The 1173-nt window shown below is 34.9% G+C and overlaps 1 protein-coding gene across 1 annotated transcript; it reads left to right on the top strand.

Moving 5' to 3' along the window:
- The first annotated feature begins 72 nt into the window (after positions 1 to 72).
- On the top strand, positions 73 to 1167 carry LOC124890700 (probable disease resistance protein At5g47260). Its single transcript, XM_047402478.1, has 2 exons — positions 73 to 748; positions 944 to 1167. The coding sequence occupies exons 1-2, from the start codon at positions 275 to 277 to the stop codon at positions 1070 to 1072; spliced, it is 603 nt and encodes a 200-aa protein (XP_047258434.1). The 5' UTR covers positions 73 to 274; the 3' UTR covers positions 1073 to 1167.
- Positions 1168 to 1173: the final 6 nt, after the last annotated feature.

The raw sequence follows: 1173 nt of genomic DNA, 5'->3' as shown, positions 1-1173 counted from the left end.
AGTTTTGGTTCACTTTTTATCAAAATCAAACCAAATTAACTATATCGATTTTTTCAACCAATTTATATATTATAAATTCATATATTTACATTTTATTGATATCTAATGATTTAGTCTAAAAATGATTTAACTTACTGTGATAAAATAACATTAAAAGACACACCTGAAATAAGAATTTTATTAGTAATTATTTACAAGACATGAGAAATGGAGTTGATATCTTGTCAATGTTTTGTAGGTTTCTTGTCCCAACCTGGAAAAGCTATATATTGAAATGGCTAACAGCATAAGTGCTCTATGCTCTCACCAACTTCCAACTGCCTACTTCAGCAAACTTAAGGAACTAGGAGTACAGAATTGTGGAAAATTGAGACACTTGATGTCTCCATCAGTGGCCAGAGGTCTTCTGAATCTCCGAAAACTAGGCATAAAAGGCTGCCAATCAATGGAAGAAGTGATTACAGAAGTGGAACAACAAGGAGAAGAAAACATGACTAATGAGCCCTTATTTCCCCTGTTGGAAGAGCTGATACTCGATAAGCTACCAAAGCTGGGGCATTTCTTTCTGACGAAGCGTGCTCTTGAATTTCCATTCCTCAGAGGAGTGAAGATTCGTAAATGCCCTGAAATGAAGATATTTGTCCAACAGGGATCTGTGAGTACACCAAGACTCAAAATTGTGAACAATGATGATGAGGTAAAAGTAGATGATCTGAACGAATGGATACATCAGAGGTTCAATTCTAAGGTTGGTCTTGTGGTGCTAATTGACTGTATAACTAATTAACTCTATTGCTCTCTTTCCATCTTAACTTGATAGTAATAGTAATATTTACATACTCGTTTATGTTTGTCACTTGAATTAGCTTCCTTTTACCTGCCCCAAATGTTTATCTTTCAACGAAATATTGTAATGTCTGTTTTTTGTAATCTCTACTCTCAGGAAGAAGATGGAAGTGAATCTGAATCTTCTCAGGAAGAAGATGGAAGTAATCTGAAGATTGTCATGATGACGAAGGCAAAAGTAAGGTTTCTCAGGAAGAAGTTAAAAGCGAATCTGAAGATTCAATGAGTGACGGTAGAAGCTAAAGTGTTGTCTGTGAATGTAATAATTAAGTACTCGACAATAAGTCCAAAGTTCATCCTAATTAGCTCAAACATCGCCTTATACCT

This window comes from Capsicum annuum, unplaced genomic scaffold (assembly GCF_002878395.1).
Source record: "Capsicum annuum cultivar UCD-10X-F1 unplaced genomic scaffold, UCD10Xv1.1 ctg22780, whole genome shotgun sequence".
Lineage (NCBI taxonomy): Eukaryota > Viridiplantae > Streptophyta > Magnoliopsida > Solanales > Solanaceae > Capsicum > Capsicum annuum.
Note: the sequence above shows the minus strand (reverse complement) of the source record. Positions and strands in the feature narration are given on the sequence as shown.